General features: G+C 46.4%; 1 protein-coding gene across 3 annotated transcripts in view; it reads left to right on the top strand.

The window, feature by feature from the left end:
- The window catches only part of BEND5 (BEN domain containing 5), a 237,313-nt gene that overhangs the window by 137,247 nt on the left and 82,149 nt on the right, over window positions 1–17,917 (top strand). For all 3 annotated transcript variants that reach the window (XM_081818422.1, XM_081818421.1, XM_081818420.1), the window contains one exon: window positions 7,593–7,704. In XM_081818422.1, coding sequence (XP_081674548.1) covers window positions 7,593–7,704 — 112 coding nt within the window. The remainder of the gene's footprint in view (window positions 1–7,592; window positions 7,705–17,917) is intronic.

Here is a 17,917-nt window from a genome sequence, read left to right as displayed (position 1 = left end):
AAGGGAAAAGGCACTCCAACAAAGCTTCTTGTCCACTAGCCGTAAGTTCTGGGAGAAAGGACTCAGGAATTTCAAGGTTAAAGATGATCCCTTTTCCAGGTATGGTCTGAGTACTCCCTTCCCCCAACCCCACCACCTTGCCAGAAAGGCCACCATCCAGGCCACCATTCCAGGGTCAAGATCTTGCTGACCCTTGGAGGTGGGAAGTTCTACCTCATCTTAGCTCTGCTATGGGCCTTGGGAATGTCCAGGGCCTCCTCACATATACATGCAGTACATGCTCCTGGTCAAGGGGCCAGGCTGGCTGGGACTGCCCCCAACCCCACAGCTAGCCAGAGCAGGTGTACGTCACCCACTCAGAAGGGGCACCTGTTTCTAGCTTGGAGGGGCTCACATTTTGTCAATTTGCATGAAGGTACTTTACATGTCAGCCCCCATTTGAGACCTAGTTTCCTCATTTGTTTTATTTTATTTTTTTTAAAGATTTTATTTATTTATTTGAGACAGAGAGAATGAGAGAGAGAGAGCACATGAGAGGGGGGAGGGTCAGAGGGAGAAGCAGGCTCCCCGCCGAGCAGGGAGCCCGATGCGGGACTCGATCCAGGGACTCCAGGATCATGACCTGAGCCGAAAGCAGTCGCTTAACCAACTGAGCCACCCAGGCGCCCCTCATTTATTTTTTTTAAGATTTTATTCATTTATCTGAGAGAGAGAGCGAGAACGAGCAGGGGAAGGGACAGAGGGACAAGCAGACTCCCCACATAGAGGGGAGCCTGATGCAGGGCTTGATTCCAGGACCCTGAGACCATGACCTGAGCCAAAGTCAGATGCTTAATCAGGTGAGCCACCCAGGCACCCCTCAGTTTCCCCATTTAAAAATTAAGGGTGTTGCGTACAACCCTCACCTCACATGAGTCCTCTCGATCGGATGCTGACCTGACTCCCAGGACTGCTAAGAGAATAGTGGTGGCTAAGAACATGGGCTTTAGAGCTAGCAGAGTGGGTTCAAGTCTTGCTTCTCTCACTTGTCCTTGCTGGGCTACAGACAAATTACTTAAGCTTTCGGAGCCTCTAATTATACAGTCTAATGGAGAGCTGGCTGTGTGCCTAACAAAAAACTCAATGGCAAATGAAATAGATTCAGTTTCTGCCCTCCTGGTGCTTTCAGGTCTTTGAACAAAACCCATGAATTTGTCCAAGGTCACAAAACTACTCAGTGGTAGATCTGGGACTCAAACCCAAGTCCTTCTGACTTAGAACCTATGGTCTTGTCTTTTTTCTTTTTTAAGATTTCACTTATTTCAGAGAGAGAGAGAGCACGAGCGGGAGGGGCAGAGGGAGAGTGAGAATCTCACTCACTGAGCATGGAGCCCGAAGCGGGGCTTAATCTCAAAACCCATGAAATCATGACCTGAGAGGAAACCAAGAGCCAGACGCTCAACCGACTGAGCCACCCGGGCGCCCCACTATGTTCTATCCATTCTCCTCTTTGCCTTTACTGCCCAGGTTGCATCCTTGTTGTGATAGTCTAAGAGAGAATGTGAGGGAAATGCTTTAAATATTCTGGGAGTGGTGATGTGGAGCAGATGTGTTGTAATTATCCCTTATGTTTGGGACAAAGGACACTGCCCGCCCTCCTCCATCTCCACCATAGTAGAGCCCACCCCACCTGCTAAGCATTTTGCAGGAGCTATTGATGACAGACTGTCTGGCATTCTGACACTGGCCAATCAATAGAGCTAGAGGGTACCTCAGGCCAAGGGCAATTGAATCCCAACTTTTAGTGGCATTAAATAAAGCAATATTTATTTTGCTTTTGGTGCAAATATACTTAATCCAATCTAGCTCATTGGTAATGCTGAAAAACTGCTGCGTTTGAGAGACAATTGCATGTGTGCCTCATCCATCTCTGCCTGTCAATGCCACCCTTCCAGAAGCACACAGCCCCACAGTGCTCAGATGAGATTGATCTGAAGTCACCAAGCTGTCTTCTTCTCTATCCTTTAGAAGAGATGAAAAGGAAATCATAAGGAGGGAAATTAAAATCATTGCTCTCATTCTAACTGCCATTATTGCAACAAGGATGGGCATGATGCCCCTCACAAGATGGAGCTATTTACTTGCCATTTGAATAATGTTCTCTGGAGCCATTGTGTCTCTGCCATTGTGCAGAGGAGGATGAGACCAGTAAAGGAAGAGCAGACAGGAGTAGCTGAGGGTCTCTTTCATAGATGCCACAGCCTCAAAAAAAATCACTGGACACCATCCTGGCATTGATAAGATCTTGGTTCAAATCCCTGATCTATATCCTAGTAGTTGTCAAGTGATGTTCTAAAGTCAAATCTCTCTTGGATTTTATTTGCTCATTTATAAAATGAGGATTTTTAAAAATATTTATTTATTTGAGAGACAGAGAGAGATCATGAGCAGGGGAGAGTGGCAGAGGGAGAAGCAGACTCCCCATTGAGCAGGAAGCCCAATGCAGGACTCGATCCCAGGACCCTAGGATCATGACCTGAGCCAAGGACAGACACTTAACTGACTGAGCCACCCAGGCACCCTAAAATGAGGATTAATAATACCTACCTTATTTGGCTATTGTGAAAATGTCTAGCATGTAGCAGGTACTTAAATACTTTTCAAAAAATATCTTCTTCAAGGAATTACCTAAACTTTGTTTGCACATATTCAGGGTATTTGTTCATACACTTGTTCATTCACTCATTCATTCAGTAGGTATAATGAACCTTCTCTGCACCTGGGTCTGTAGTAGATAAGTTGGGGGGTGGCGCAAGGTGACACAAACATAATCCCTGCCCCCATTGGGCTCGCAGTTTGGAAGAAGAAACAAAAGATAGTCAAGAGTATCTCCAATTCAAGAGAATGAAAGTATATATTATGTAGTTACCTATAAATTTGACTTCCATAAAATTGGATTTTCTAGAATGATCCTAATGTCAAATATTGTGTCTCTTTATTACCATAAAGAGTTCCATTCATGTCAGAACATGGGTCCTGACTTTGAGCTCAAACAGAGATTTCATCTCAAAAATAAATTACAGAATAGAAGAGCACCAAGGAGACAGAGACCCAGAGCAGAGACCCAGGATTTCATACTCAGTGACTCTAAACTGGCAATCATAGTATGAGAGCCTGGCATCTGGAGATCACCTTGTCTATTTCTCTGTCTTTAGGCAGATGATTTGGGTCCTGAAACCACTAACAAGAAAATGCATCAGCCCTGCCTTCCTGGTGCTTCTAGCCTAGTTAGAGACACAAACATAATACACTAGTGGCCTGTTAAAAATATGTGTAACTTCCAACAATTCTCACTTCGCTGAACTTTGCACACCCTTGCCTGCTCTCTGAGGCCTTGACTTTGGCAAATTCCCATCCCTTCTTCAAAGTTCAGAGCAACGTGAGAACTCCTAGAGGCAAAGATTAGGTCCCATGAAAATATCAAATGTTGAAAAATGCATGCAGTTAACATTAAGATATTGGTAACCCTTAACTATTTGGTGTTTCTTTTTAAAACTGTCAATCCTTGGGACGCCTGGGTGGCTCAGTTGGTTAAGCGACTGCCTTCGGCTCAGGTCATGATCCTGGAGTTCCGGGATCGAGTCCTGCATCGGGCTCCCTGCTCGGCAGGGAGTCTGCTTCTCCCTCTGACCCTCCCCCCTCTCATGCTCTCTCTCTATCTCATTCTCTCTCAAATAAATAAATAAAATCTTTAAAAAAAAAAAAAAAACAACTGTCAATCCTTTCCCTAGAATATCGGTATTTTAACTTTATCAGAAACGTGTGCTTCCTCCAAGTCCCTAACTTTGGGGATAAATCCCAATTAGTGATGCTTTAAAATCATATAATGATATTTATAGCAGCATTATTCACAATAGCCAAGATATGGAAGCAGCTCACACGTCCACTGATGGATAGATGGATAAAGAAGATGTGGTGTATATTTATACAATGGAATATTATTCAGCCATAAAAAAGAATGAAACTTGCCATTTGCAACAACATGGATGGAGTTAGAGAGTATAATACCAAGTGAAATAAGTCAGTTGGAGAAAGACAAATACCATATGACCTCACTTATATGTAGAATTTAAGAAACAAAACAAACAAGCAAAGGGGAAAAAAAGAGAGAGACAAACCAAGAAACAGACTTTTATCTATACAGAACAAGAGGGCAGGCAGGTGGGGGGATGGGGACTAAGGAGTGCACTTGTCGTGATGAGCACCGGGTGATACATGGAAGTGTTGAATCACTATGTTGTACACCTGACACTAATATGTTAACTAATTGGAATTAAAATAAAAACTTAAAAAGTAAAAAAACAAAAAACACCCAACAACATATAATGAGTAAGCTGGGAGAGACCGTCCTGAGTGAAGTATAATCCTCTCGTTTTACAAAGAAGAGCATGGAGCCCAGGGAGGGGAAGTGACTATCTCAAGATGATATAGACATTAGAGGCCTGTCCCCCTGGTCCCTAGCTAGGCAGGGCTCCTGCATCTTTACTAAGGTTTTTCTTTAGTAAATACCCACCTACTGATAGACTGTTACCATTAGAAGTGTTCTCTAAAAAATCAGCTCAAAAAGTACCCAGCACAGGTGCTACTCACTGAAGAGCCTCACCACCGTTTCAGCTTCTAAAGAACGCCAGGATTCTTTGAGGATTGAGTGGCCTTTGAGTCACCAGCCACACCATTTTCATCAATAGGCTGGATCAAGGTGTTGACCTTTCAGGATCTTTCGCCTATAACACCTTCTCTTAAGTTTTGAATCTCACTTTTTTTAATGAAAGAGGCTTCCTGGAAGCAGAATGGCCAGATGGGAAGACCAGGGCCCCAGGGCCAATTCACCTGGATTGTAGTCTGGGCCCTGTGGAGTACCAGGTAGGTAGGTGACCTTGAAAGAATGGCTTACCTTCTCTGGCCTTCAGTGCTCCCGCTTGAAAAATGAAATCCACCTGTGTGCCTAGATGGTTGTAAGAACGATATCATATGAGATTGGAAAATTCTTGGGAAAGAATGAAATGTTCAATCAACAACTAATTCCTCAATGTCTACCATAGTCCAGACTCTATGTCAAGCGCAAGAATACAAACATGAATAAGACAGAATCCACACCCTTGAGGAATTCATGGTTCAGTGGGGAAGACAGACTCAATAATCACTATATCTTGCTCTGTAGCCACTCTGATGGGCAGGGTGGGGGGCGGGGGGAGCAGTGGATGCCGTGGAAGCAGAGGGACAGCACCTATCCCACATTTGCAGAGAGTAAGTTAGCAAGCCTTCCTGGAGGAGGTGATATTTGGATTTAGACAATTTCAACAATACCACAATCCCCACCACTGCCACTGTCATCACCGGCTGCCATTTATTCAGTATTCATTCTGGTCTGAGGATTCTGCTGGGCCATTAGTAGTTCATGTTCATAATCCAGAAAGTCAAGGTTGTTATCCTCATTAGACATATGATAAAACAGAAGCCCAAAGGGTTTCATTTTTTTTTTTAAAGATTTTATTTATTTATTTGACAGAGAGAGACACACAGAGAGAGGGAACACAAGCAGGGGGAGTGGGAGAGGGAGAAGCAGGCTTCCCGCAGAGCAGCGAGCCTGATGCAGGGCTCAATCCCAGCACCCAGGACCATGACCTGAGCTGAAGGCAGACGCTTAATGACTGAGCCACCCAGGCGCCCCCAAAGGGGTTTTTTAAAAAGAAATTTAAAAAGGTCACCAATCAAAATTTAAACCTAACTGTGACTTCCAAAGCTCCTGGTCTTCACAACATAGCCTCATGGTTCTGAGTGACTCTATGAGGCAAAGATGAGACTAGTGCAGGAAATCGCTGGGAAGACAATTTCAGCTAAAGAGAAGGAAGAGTTTTCTAGCAGGGCTGTCCAAGAATGAGATAAGCTGCCTGGGGAGGTGGTGAGTACCAGGTCATAGAAGTATCATGGAGCAAGCTAGTGACTTGGCTAAGGGATTGCTTAGGGCATTCTTAATTGAAGGCAGAGGAGAGGGAGGTAAGCTAACCATCTCTAAAGTTACGGTCATTTGTGATTAAGTCCTGTTGTTAACAATAGCGTTCCATTCCAAATTTTTAGATGCTCAGTAGAAGCTCAAAGAGCTCTGTGGGCATAGCACCCAGACCAGTGGTTCCATCTGCTTGGTGACCAGCCACTAGGGTTTAATATAAATTAGCCTACAGAGCTGCATGGTTAGTGATGCTTTCTGTTTTTTTGTTTGTTTGTTTGTTTGTTTGTTTATTCAGTGATGCTTTCTGTTAAAGGAACAAGGACTAGCTCCAGCCACTGAAGCAAAAAGGGAATTTATAGGAAGGGCCACATTTGGAAAACAAACAAATTAACAGAATAGCTATGGAGGGTGAAAGTTGGCTGCTGGCAGGGATAACTACCCCTATTCAATGGTAGCATGTCTGTACACCTGACTCCCAACCTTATATCACCTGGGCCAACTTTAAGTCCTGGAGGGAAGCGACTGTTGCCTGAGTCTGATTTCCTGTTGCTGTGGCTGGCAGGTCACAAAGAGGGAGAATCTGGCCCATCTGTCTTCTGTGGTGGAAGAAAAGGCACCACCATAGTCTCATCATCTGTAATGATGGAGGAGCAAACTCTCCCCAACACTGTCCCCTCTAATCACAGGGTTAGATGTTGGGCATTCTCCAAAGAAAATGGGTAAATGCCTACTACATCAGGAGGGATCAGACAGTGGTTATGAATTCTGATCTGCCTGACTCCCAGACTGGAGGAAAAGATAGAGGGCAGGATGCACCTAGTGTGTTGGAGGAACAATGAGGAGTCCAGCATCTGGCACAGAAGAAGCAAGAGGGATGGTGGTAGGAGCTGAGGTCAGAGAAGTTAGCAGGGAAGGACCACATGGGGACTTGTAGCTTGTAAGGGGTTTTACTCTGCATCTAACAGGGACCATCTGAGTGTAAAAGGGACATCATCTGACTTGTGTTTTAGAGGATCACCCTGGATGCTATGTGGAAAATGGGGGTGGGGAAGAAGATGGGATGAGAGGTGGGCTGGGAGGATGCCAGGGTGGAAATAAGACCAGGTAAGAGACTGTCACAATACTCAGAACCTTGGTCTGAGCTCAAGGTGATATCGTGGAGCTGATAAAAGGGTGTTGGGTTCTGAATACCTTTTGAAGGTAGAAACAATGGATGAGCTGTGGGTGCGAGACAGAGAGGAATAATATGGACACCAGTGACTTCAGCCTGAGCACTTCTCTCTACTGCCCTGTATGAGAGATATACATGTGTCTGTGGTCTCAGAGCATGGATACTGAAGTCAGACTTCTCCACAGAAATATTTGAACCTCTCTGTGATTCAACTTCTTATATAAAGTAGGAATTGTAATAGTAGTGACTTCATAGGGTTTTGTTGAAAGCATTGAGTGAATTAATATATATAAAATGTTTAGAACTGTTTCTGGCAAAAAATAAATGCTAGGTAGGTGAGACAGGGACTGCTCCTACTCCTAGCTGTATTTTGATAAGTGACAAGTTTGGCTTGTCCTGTTCATACTGACTCTGACTCCGGGTACTACCTAGGTGCTCTCTGATGGGGTTTGACCTGAACCGTCACTGGCTGGATCCCTCTCCGTGGGCCCACCCTACCCTGCATGGAGTGAAACAGCTCATCATCCGGATGTACAATGACCCAGTGAGTAACCAAACCCCTTCAGCACCTGCTGGTTTTATGGCTTATTTGGGAAAGGGCAGTGTTGTACTGGGAAATTCCAGTAGGAGCTACAAATTAGGAGTGCAGTGCAGGGTCAAAACCAGGATGGGTATGAGGCCTGCTGGTCTTATCTTTAAATTGGATAGACCCAAATACCTTCCCCCACCTCTCACAAATATCTTGTTCAGTTGGGTTCAGGAGGTCTTGTGGGATAAAGGAAATATAGTGAAGCAGATTCATAGGGTTCTTTGGCTATAAGCAAAAGAAATACAATTTGAACTAGTTTAAGCAAAATAGAGAATTTATTACGAGAGTACCAGTGTATCTCACATAACTAAAGTCACATCTGTTGGCTCCATCCCTGGAGAGTGATCCACTCTCATTTTCTAGTTCCAGTTCCAAAAGACTGTGACTGGCCTAGCCTGGGGGATATGCCACCTCTGGGCAAGTCAACTCTGGCCCCATAGGCAAGGATATGTAAGGACAGAACAGCACACTGGAACCACATGGCTGGACTTGAGGGCTGTGGTGGCCGTGGTGAACCTATTCCCAGAGAAGAGGGCCTGCTAGTCCAGAAAGAAGGGGAACAATGGGTTTCCATACTGAGTTTGCTCATAGGGGCAAGACTTTGTAAGAAACAGGAGACGACATGGGGGTTTCATAGGTTAGAGAAAGGAAGCAGACCACTATCATTCTATCCCTAAAGAGCTATCAGAGAGGACAGGACAGACATCTCCTGGGTGGAGGCCAAAGGAGGAGGTAAGGTCTATAGAGAAATAGAACTTTTTAACAATTAGCTCTACCTAAAATGGAGTGGATGTAGGAGCTATGAACTTTGCTTTACTAAAAGTGTTCACCTTGAAGCTAAATGACACTATCAAAATGGTGCATAGAGGAGATTCAATTGTTTGGAAGACACTGGAGTGAGATGACATCTGAGTCTCTTCTAACTTTGATGACTGTTATTTCATGGCCCCTTGACTGCCATAGCCCCGACATTTTTTCTGATCTAGCTGATAATAAATATTCACTAAACTATTGGTTGAAGTGGATTGGATGGCAAATCCTGTTATGCCAACTGTAATACGGTTTATAGATAGAAAACAGTTATTCATAGAGAGGACAATGAGGCATGATTAAAAAAAAAAGACACAGGATAGGAGAAGTGATAGAGTGGGAGTTCCTGAAAAAGGGGGTGTTTTAGATGAATCCCTGAGGAGAGAACTGGGGGGTGAGGCATGGAGGAGGACCCAAAGGGAAGGGTTAGGTTTGCTGAAGAGAAGAGGCTTCAGCCTGCCATTGCTGTCATCACTGAGAAGTCATTGATTTGCTCACAAACAACTGGGCACTCATCCACGTTACAAAACATAGAACAGCCAAGACTGAGGGACAGAGAGATTTAGACACTTTTTGTGCCATAAATAGGTTGCTCATCAGCTGGTTGGATCTTAGTAAACACACTTGGATGCTGAGCTTGTTGCCTAAACTGTATTCTTCCTGAAAGTCCACTCCTTTAAGACCCAAGCACATGGAGCACTAACATGGTAGTCAAGCTGACCACGGGAGTCAAGGATCTCAGCTCCCTCCATCTCTTGTCTCTTCCGCACTCCCCATCTCCTTGCCCAGGCTTTTACTCCAGTCTTGCCTTCCTTCTTTCCACAAGTATTTATCAAGTAGTTTCTATATACTAGGCACTGAGATTTTTTTCTACTAGTGAACAAAACCCTAACCCTTGCAATTTGTGGGGGAATAGACAATAAATAAGTAAATACTGATATAGATTTACAAATTGTGTGTAGAGTTACGGGGGGCGGGGGGCAAGGAAGCACACAAACTGTGACCTGTGGGTAGGATGGTTGTAAATTTTGGCTTGCCTGGGGCAGCTCCCATTTATACCTGTTGTCCTAGAGTATTTATTAATAGTGCCCCCTTTCACTCTTAGAAGTGTCCCAGTTTGGATGATAAATTATACCGTAGCTCTACTTAAAAGCTATCAGAAAGCACCTAGCACAGTACCTGGCATGTAGCAGATCCTCAACAAACATTATTTGGATTGGATTCGAAGTCACATTTGACTGTAAGAGTCATTGTGTCCAGTTGCAGACACTACAGTACCCAAGGGCATCTGCCCTAATATCCTGACATGCTTTCTCCTCCTGACCTCCGCTGTTGTGTACGTCATCACAGTCACTCAAGCCAGAGCTATGTGAACTGCCAGGACAGCCTCTGGCCTCGTTTCTAAATGCTCACAGCCTCACTCCTCCATCCCAGTGGCCTTCTGCTTGACAGAGTCAGCAAGCAGAGAATCAGCAGACCCTCACTGGTGGACAGGGACTATGTCCTTGAGCATTGTCGTTCCTCACTGAACTCCTTTGGGTTATGTGCTGGATGCTGGGAGTCATCAGAGCTGCTGTCCACCCCTAAGGAGGTCACAGCCTGGTGGAGATAGGCATTTACAGGCAGTTATCCCAGGTGCATTTGTGGAGGAAGGCACAGGGGCTCTGGGAGCCCATAGAAGGGACCCAGGCCAGGAGGCCATACCTGAGCTGATGCATGAAAGATTCCCAGGGCAGGGAGGGCTTTCCAGGCAGAGGAGACCTCTGTGCACCTGCCTTGAGAGGGAGGCACCCTCGGGAGACTGCCAAATCATTCAGTGTGGCCGGTACTGGGGGCAGACAGAGGGGCAGAGGGGGTTATGATACAGGGTGAAATTTGGACTTCATTCTCACGGGAATGGGGAGCATGGAAGGATTTTAAGCTGGGAAGTGACAGGATCAGGTTTGCATTTCAGAAAGATCCCTCTGGTTCCTGTAAGGGGGTGGATTTGGAGGGTGCCAGGCTAGAGGCTGGAGACCAGTAGAGCCTGCTGCTGTGGGGTTGGAGAGGCATTATGGAGGGAGCTGTGGGCAGCTTAGTGATTGGCTCATGGGACAGGAAGGAGTTTTGAATGACACCCATGGTTTGGCCTGGACAGCGGAGTAGATAGATGTGGTTGCCCTTCCTGAGATGGGAACTCAGGAGGGGCAGTGAGCCTGGGAATAAGCTTAGACATGCTGACTTTGAAGTTGAGCAAAAGTGATATGTCCAACCTGCACTGTAAGTCCGGGGCATGAGCCCTTCTGTGTTCTCACCTGGCAACAGGAGCCTGCTGTCCTGTGTTAATGATGGCATTTACTTCAAAGGCTGCTTTCTAGACCTTTGCTCACTAAACCTTGCCACCTCTCTGGGCCTTGGAAACAGAATGATGATCTTGACCAGGGACTGTTCTACCCAGAGGACTACACCGGATCTTAGATATGAAGTGTTTTATGCCCCACTCCTGGGACAGCTCCCTGTGGACAGAGTGGCCTTTGTTTACCAGTTGTGATGGACTGTCCCTAGGCAGGGTCTGGTTGATGCATCTCAGAGTCCTCCATGCCCAGCAGGGACCTGGCTCTGAGCAGGTGCTCAGAATAAAGGCTAAGCAAATGATGAAGTAAAACAGAGCCTCTGTGAGTTGCTTTCAATGAGATTTCCCTGATGAAGAGGAGCGACCGGACCACATACCTCTCCGCAATCTCCGCTCTCCCTGAGAGTGTCCAAATGCTGGTGCCATCCTCGCTGGTCCCTCTTTTACTTCAGGCTCTGGTCTGTGGACATAAACCCTCTCTTGGGTTCCCCTGCAGCCTGCTGAGATTGTCCTCCACTCCCAGGGACAGAACCTGAGACGGCATCACCCACTCTGGTTCCCCTGACCCAGGTTCCTGGTCATCTTCACTGATGTGCCCCATTCCTGGCCTCGGTGCCCACACCGTTCTACCCACCACTGAGCTTAGCCCTCTCTGGCCACCAGGAGCTCCCTCAGATCCCTGGGTCCCTGACTTTCCACCATCCAAGCACGTTTTGTTCAGGAGCTGCTCTTAGACATTCCATTACCTCCAATGGTGAAGACCAGGGAAGCCAGTTCCAACTCTGCTCCACATCCAGGCTTCTCCTTCCCATTCTGATCTTAGGGCTGAGTATTCTACCTCTTCCCCAGGTAATTAGCCCCCAGAATGACAGCACCTTTCAGGTGAGAGCTCATGCCCTACCCATGGGAGTTTGGCTTTATCCTGGCACACACGCCATAGAGTATGATGGTGACTTCACATCCCACCATCAGCCACACAACCAGAGTCACTCACACACAAGAGCACACATGGGGACCTCCTCTCTCACCTATGTCGGGTTACAATCTTAAAAAGTTAAGCCCATTTATGGATGGGCTTCCTAGGACCACCCATCTGTAAGTCTTCTAGCACCTAACTATCTGCCTGAGAGGCACACCCAGAGAAGTATTTGGCAGAGATAAAAAAGAAGGTGTTGCTTTAAAATGCTCAGTTAATTGAATGAAGCACACATTTCTCAATGTATCCATTTGCAAGACCCTCCATAACCTCCAGAATTATAGAGATTAATGGGGCAGGATCTCAGGCTAGGAAGAACTCACAGTCCAATAGGAAGGCCAGACCTTTATGAACAATTTTCAACCAAAGCAGCCAGGAAGGTGTGCTGTAGTAGAGAAAATGTAATGCTTTGGAAATACGGGGCTGGGAGACATTAATCGTGTGTGTGTGTGTGTGTGTGTGTGTGTGTGTGTGTGTGTGTGTGTATCTGAGGAAGTTTTCTCAAAGACTTTGGACTGAGCCTCTAGAAATGGGTAATAGTTCATCCGGAGGCTAAGGTTTAGGGATGAGGGAGGTTACAGGGAGAGGGGAGAGGGAAATCCAGGGAGAGCTGAGCAGTGGAATGGAGGTGAGAGGCCTCAGCTGCTGGGGCTGGTGTGCAGGATTCACAACAGGCAGCTACAAGAGGGCGGCCCGAGAAGCAGATGTGAAGAAGCTCATGGGTGAGTTTGAACATGGAGTCAAGGAATTTGGCTTCTTCCTATGGCCCAATGCTCTCTTCTCATTAAAATCAAAGTCTTGGGCTATCTGCGTGGCTTAGTCAGTTAAGTGTCTGCCTTTGGCTTAGGTCATGATCCTGGGGTCCTGCTCAGCGGGGAGCCTGCTTCTCTCTCTCCCTCTGCCCCTTTCACCCTCCACTTGTGCTCTCTCTCTCAAATAAATATAAATAAATAATAAATAAATAAATAAAATCAAAGTCTTAGGTCCTATTTAAATTGATTTTTAATTGAATTAAGTATCATGACTGTAAAAAAAAAAATCAAGGCCATGGAACAAAATGCCACTTGTTAGGAATATTCCAGCACACACCCTCTCTCATTCTTGAGAATCAGAGTCGTCAATGGAGAGCCATCAAAAACGTTTGAGCAAAGGAGACAGAGATCAATGAATAGCATTTCCATCGACTCAGTCCCCCAATTTAGAAACTCTAGAGTCATTCTAAAATTTAAATCCAACTGGGTCTCTATCCCCTGATTAAGACTTTTCAATGACTCCCCATTGCTTGTGGAATAAAGGCCAATGTCCCTGGCATGCCCTTCAAGGACATGCCCTATGCATATCCAGCATGCAGCAGAGAACATGGCACCAGAGAGACTATTATGCTGAATGACATATGCTTTAGAAACTTGGGAAAGCTGCAATGTGGAGAGTGGATCAAAGGAGATGAGACGAAGCGAAAGGAGAGAGGCCCATCAGGTGCTTCTTATGTAGTCCAGGTGAAGGACAACGAGATCCGAACTGGAGAGCGGTGAGGGCAGTTGCTAAGGAGAATCGCCAGGGACTGACGGTGGGAGGTGAATGGGTCCCCTCCTGCCCTTTCCTTTGTCCCCAGTCTCTCAGAGCCTAAGGGTTGCTTTTGTGAGAGGCTTCTATGCTCTGGGGGGGTGGGGAATTCCCCCCTTTTCCTGGAGGAGAAAGGCCTGTGTTGCTATAACAACTTGGCTGCAGCTCATAGACAGATCTGTTTCCTTAAATCATTTAAGGAAAATTAGCTGCCATAACAACATGGAGCAGTTTTTAAAATAGAGCAACACAGGGCTGGGTTGTTTTTTTTTTTTTTTTTTCCCCTCGCTTGCCTCCTGTGGTCCTCAAGAGAAGCTGCTCTCTTTCTGTCAAATAAATAAATAGGTTATAATACATCTGCAAGACAAACAGCAGTCGGTGACATGGTCATCTAACACACACGGAACCAGCACTCATTCACACTACACGGAAAACACACACACATACACACGCACAACGTGGAGATATGCAGAAAATGCCTGCGTTCACATACATAGAACAGAACATATATACATGAGAGCATAGACATGGTGCACACCAGATAGTCAGGTGTCGAGTTATACATAATCCACAAAGAACATATACACAAACACACAGCCAGCCTGTTTCCCCACCTGGTCAAAACAGCAGGAGGGGGCCCGGGGGCTCTGCTCTTAGCATGGCCAGAGGTCTCACTGGGTCACCAGCTTGGAAGGCTCTGAGATGGCATCTCCTCACTAGAAACCAAGGGGCACCTGTGTGTTCACACCCGATAGCCTGGAACCCTTGCCGGTGGAAGGGGGAATGCCACCTTGGCAAGCACAGTGGGGAGAAGGTTGAGGGCACCCCATCCCCACCCACATGCACACTTGGGCCAAACCAGGAGAGCAGGAGGCCACAACCATGGCATTGGGGTGGGAAAGTACCGCCCCTATGGCAGGGTGCTTGTCACCCCCCAGGAGGAGACAGTCCTACCCCAGGGAAGACCACACCCCTAGGGCCTTAGCACACTGTCTCCCTGAGGCCTAGGGAGCTCAGAATCAGGACTGTAGGTTCCCAAATGTTTGTTCCATCCCCATGTCTCTAGTTGTATCACCCCAAAGGTCCCCTGCAGGGGGCAGCTAAAGCTGTGGCAGCTTGTCTTTGTGACGCCGAGAGAGACTGAGAGCACTAGCCACACCGCCCACCGGAGTGGACGAACCACTGCTTTGCTTGGCGCTCCTAGGCAAGTCTCTTCCCTGCTCTGGGTCTTTCATTCCCCCCGCCACTGCACCCCAGTCTATACACGATAGGGATTGAAGGATGACTCCACAAGGCCCGTCTGGCTCCAACGGTCTGCGTCTCTGCAGGGATGGGCATTTTGGAGTTGGCTGTCGGCCGTGATGGGCAGGATTTTCACGACAAGGCCCAGAAGTCAGGCTGCTGCCAGCGAAGGACAGCCTGGAGTGACGCCTAGGAAGGTGCTTAGCACATGGCCGAGGCCCCATAAATGTTAGTTTCCTAAGCCTCAGTGCGCTCCTCTGCTGGCAGGAAGAATAAGCCCTTGACCGGCTTACACAGGTGGGAGAGAGCCCCGGGGTATGTGAACGTAAAGTGGTTATAAAGGTGAAGAAGGATTATTGCCTGGGGTAGGGTGAAGAGGAGTGCCCTGTGGAAATGTGCAGACGGCAGCCGGCTGCCGGAGGGTTCATGGGGGGTAGGCTAAATGCACTCACACCACAGCCATAGATCACACACTTAGGTCTCCTCAAACATTTTTCCACTCCTACTACCATGGCCCAGGAAGTCCGTGAATAGGCTAGGGGAAAGGTTCAGTGTGGAAGTAGAGACTGGAGGTAAATGTAATACTGTGCAGCGGGCTCTGAGAATGTAGGGTGCTTCTGGTTCCTGAAATTTTTACAGCTTTTCCTACAACAGTTTGACATGGTTTTGAAACTTTAAGAAATTTTAAGAGAAATCATTACTTTTCTAAGGGGCAACTTCTCCCACCTGTGATAAAAGACATGGTTTTTCTAACTCTAGATTATAACTTTGACTCTGGCAGCAAGCCGGGTGGAGAGATGGATCTCCTACTTCAGAGTAATATTCCTGTCAAGCCGATTGTTTCCTTCAGTTTCTCTAACACCTTTTCATTCTGAAAGACTCTGGATACCTCTCATCAACTAACTAGATGCATATTGTTTCAATATGTTCAATATGTTCTGGAAGCCAGCAAAGCTTCCAGAAGTTTCCATTTGAGTCAGGTCAACTAAACTCTGTGTCTCATTTTCCCTATCTGGCAACTGGGATGCCTGTCCCATGGTATTTCTCCCAGGATAAGATAATATGTATATAAATAGCCTTCAGTAGTAGGTATATGAGAAATGGAGCCACTAATATTTTATGCATTTGGCCATTACAGCACCTACCTCGCTGACCCCGCTTTCCCAAGCTCCCATACCCCACCACAGACTGCGATCCCACTGAGGTCTTAGACTTCACCTTAGTCATTCCTGATCCCTGACACCCAGTGCAGGGCACAGGTCTTCCATGAACGTGTGTTGGATGAGAGAGAGAGAGAGGAAAGACAGGCAGGGAAAAGGAAATCCACTCACCAAGACCTAGAATTAACATCTGAACAGGGTTCTGAAGGAGGGATGGGCATTTGCTGAGTAAAGAAGAGGAAAAGTATTCCAAGTCAAGAGACACACTAAGTCACTCTCCAAATCCTACTTAATCTTCAGAACCTAACCTCCAGGCTCACATTTCCTTGCACCCTTTGGCCCACAAAGCATTTTGTTGCTTTGTTCTTCTATTATCAGACTTTGCTTCTTTCATCTAATAGTTTATTCCATAAACATGCAAGGAATATATTCTGTGGGCTTGGTGCCATAGCAGAATCTCCTCAGACGTCCTCCGGTTTCCCTTTTTTTTTTTTCAGTTCAATTGCAAACCCCTTCAGGGCCAAGGATCTGCCTTCACCTCCCTGCTTCCCTGGCCAGGGCTAGCCATTCACTGGTAGCTCAATGAGAACCTCTTAAGCATTGATTAAAACACAGTCTCTCCAGAAGGGGGGCTGTTTGGATTTCTATAGGCATCCCCCAGCGCCAGTGCATGCCTGGTGAAAGCACACATCCTGCTGTGTTTTAGTGATAGTTTTCCTGCCTTCTTTAGACAGAGCTTCTCAAGGACAGAAGCTCTGTCTTTTCCAGCTTCTACTTCCATTACCTGGCAGGAACCCACACTTCGTAGGCTGTTGAAGAGTGTTTGGGGAAATCTTGTTAGCCACCTCATCTGACACATTGTTTCCCAGCATGATAGCCCCGAAGCAGCCCAGAGAAATCCATGGCACCCTTGACTTTCAAACCCCCGCCCTTCTCTCTCACTGTTCTGCATTTCCATTGACTCATCTTCTTTCCTTCATCTTTTGCCCCTGCTGATCCCTTGTCACTGAGAGCTCCCACATATGGAATTTATTTTCTCAAGCTCACAAATTTAGAAATTCTAGAGTGTTAGAATCCAGCCATGTAGGATCTCCATCGAAAATCCACAAATTCTAAAATTCTCTTTACACTCTCTCTGCTCCTGTTATCTGTTCAACTTACCCTCATTCCTTAGTTAGACCTAGCTTGCTTCCCCATTTTCCCTATCCCATGGTCATCCAATTATCCAGCCACAATGAGCTAAAAAGGAGTTTCTGTGGATAGTCCTCGACTAACCTCTTTTCGCTTACCCAAGCAGTCCAGTATACCCCCAGGTCATTTCCTCCACGAGCTTTTCCCATTAACCTATCCTATCCATTTCTCACCCGCCAGCAAACTCCTCCCCTTCCAGGCCCCTGGTTTGAGCCAGTCGGGATTAGCATACAGCCTGTGACCCTCTTAGGCTCTCAGCCTATCCAGCCTACAACAGAGTACAAGTCACCTTTAGGGTGTTTTGTGTTCAATGTGTGGGGAACTTCTCCGAGAGTTATTTTTGGTTGTTGTTGGGAGGCTCTGGAGCCCAGGAAGAATTCATGCTGGTACATCAAATAGCATATTGCATTTCAGAAATTGGCCTTAGCCATGGGAAATCAAGTAAGCCAGATGCCTAATTAGTCCATTATTTACCGTGGTGGAGAGAGCTGAATTCTGATGAAAGGGACCAGACTAATCACTGCTTCCACTATTTAACCTTTCATCAGGAAATTGCCCCATCCTCCAGAAGTTCTAATGCCCACCTCCCAAGCCCCGTCCTGGTCCCAGGTGTCTGGATGTGAGAAGTCTTATCAGCCCAGACACAGCCTGACCTCCTGGCCAATGAGCCTTGGTGCCCTCCCACTCAGCAAGCCATGCCAGGTTCACATTGCTTGCTTTTACTTCAAGGCTAGTAAAGTATATAGATAAAAGAGTAACTTCCCTGTAATCTTCAAAGGAAAAAGATTGTTCATTTATCCATTCAATAAACATTTTCACAGCCCAGGCACTATATACTGGAATAGAAAGGCAAATAGGAATTAGTCGCTTCCCTCAGGAACTGATGATCCAGAA

This window comes from Leptonychotes weddellii, chromosome 4 (genome assembly GCF_054177405.1).
Source record: "Leptonychotes weddellii isolate Sample4059 chromosome 4, ASM5417740v2, whole genome shotgun sequence".
In the NCBI taxonomy this organism is placed as follows: Eukaryota; Metazoa; Chordata; class Mammalia; order Carnivora; family Phocidae; genus Leptonychotes; species Leptonychotes weddellii.
This window is presented reverse-complemented; position numbering and strand designations above follow the sequence as displayed.